At 44.6% G+C, this 919-nt stretch overlaps 1 protein-coding gene across 1 annotated transcript in view; it reads right to left on the bottom strand.

The window, feature by feature from the left end:
- Positions 1–551, bottom strand: part of FLNB (filamin B) — a 92,676-nt gene extending 92,125 nt beyond the window's left edge. Inside the window, exon 1 of the mRNA XM_056804280.1 lies at positions 291–551. Within this exon, the coding sequence (XP_056660258.1) occupies positions 291–459 (169 nt within the window). The 5' untranslated portion in view covers positions 460–551. The remainder of the gene's footprint in view (positions 1–290) is intronic.
- Between the last annotated feature and the right edge of the window lie 368 nt (positions 552–919).

Below are 919 nucleotides of genomic sequence, written 5' to 3'. Positions count from 1 at the left end.
CCTAGCTGTGTGCCCCTAGGCAAGTCATTTAACGCTCATTGCCTGGCCCTTATCATTCTTCTGCCTTGGAACCAATACTTAGTATTTTTTTTTAAGAATATGATTCAAGGCCTTTGGCAGGAATGCAGACTAAGGTCAATGCTATAATGGGTCTATTGTTAAACCACTTAGACAAGTATTTTCCCTTTCAGGCCTCTATTCCTCATGGGGAACTAAACCAAAAAGTCCCTCCCAGGCTGCCATGAAGCCTGGAGATCAACGAGGGATGCCAGATCCAGACAAGCACTTACCTGGGGCGCAGCTGTCCACGAGGGCTCCCAACGCTTTGCCATCTTGCCAGTTCTGGTTAAAGTTGGTGATGGGTAAATACGGGATCTTGTTTTGAATCCAACCTAACAGCCTCTGCTTTGGCGTTTGCTTCTTGGCATCATCATCTCCTTCATCTTCCCACACAGGCATGGAAATCGAGTAGTGGAGAATGAGAGTCCAAACCAGGCCAAGAATGAGCTTCAGGTTTCCATCAACAATGGCTTTGCTATCTGCGAAGGGAGAAAGAACAAGCGATACCTAAGTTCACTCATCCTTTAAAATTCCCACTCGTCCAACTGGGCAAAGTCTACTGGATTCTACCATATTGCATGAAGTTATGGCCACGTGGAGTATTCCTCGGGAACAAACAATAGCCCCATATCAATAAATATCAAAGACAAAAGCCATATCTCGGTCTCCAAACGAGTCCAAAGAACAAAGGACGCTTAATTGAAGTTCATTCATTCATTCATTCTTCAACACGAACCCTTTAGAATTCCTTTTGACGTCCAGTGGGGCAGAATATGATGGAATCTACCATATTCCACAAAGCAATGGTTCCAGCAATATTCCTTGGGAACACACGACATTCCCATCCAAGCAACATCAA

This window comes from Monodelphis domestica, chromosome 7 (assembly GCF_027887165.1).
Source record: "Monodelphis domestica isolate mMonDom1 chromosome 7, mMonDom1.pri, whole genome shotgun sequence".
Classification (NCBI taxonomy): Eukaryota; Metazoa; Chordata; class Mammalia; order Didelphimorphia; family Didelphidae; genus Monodelphis; species Monodelphis domestica.
Note: the sequence above shows the minus strand (reverse complement) of the source record. Positions and strands in the feature narration are given on the sequence as shown.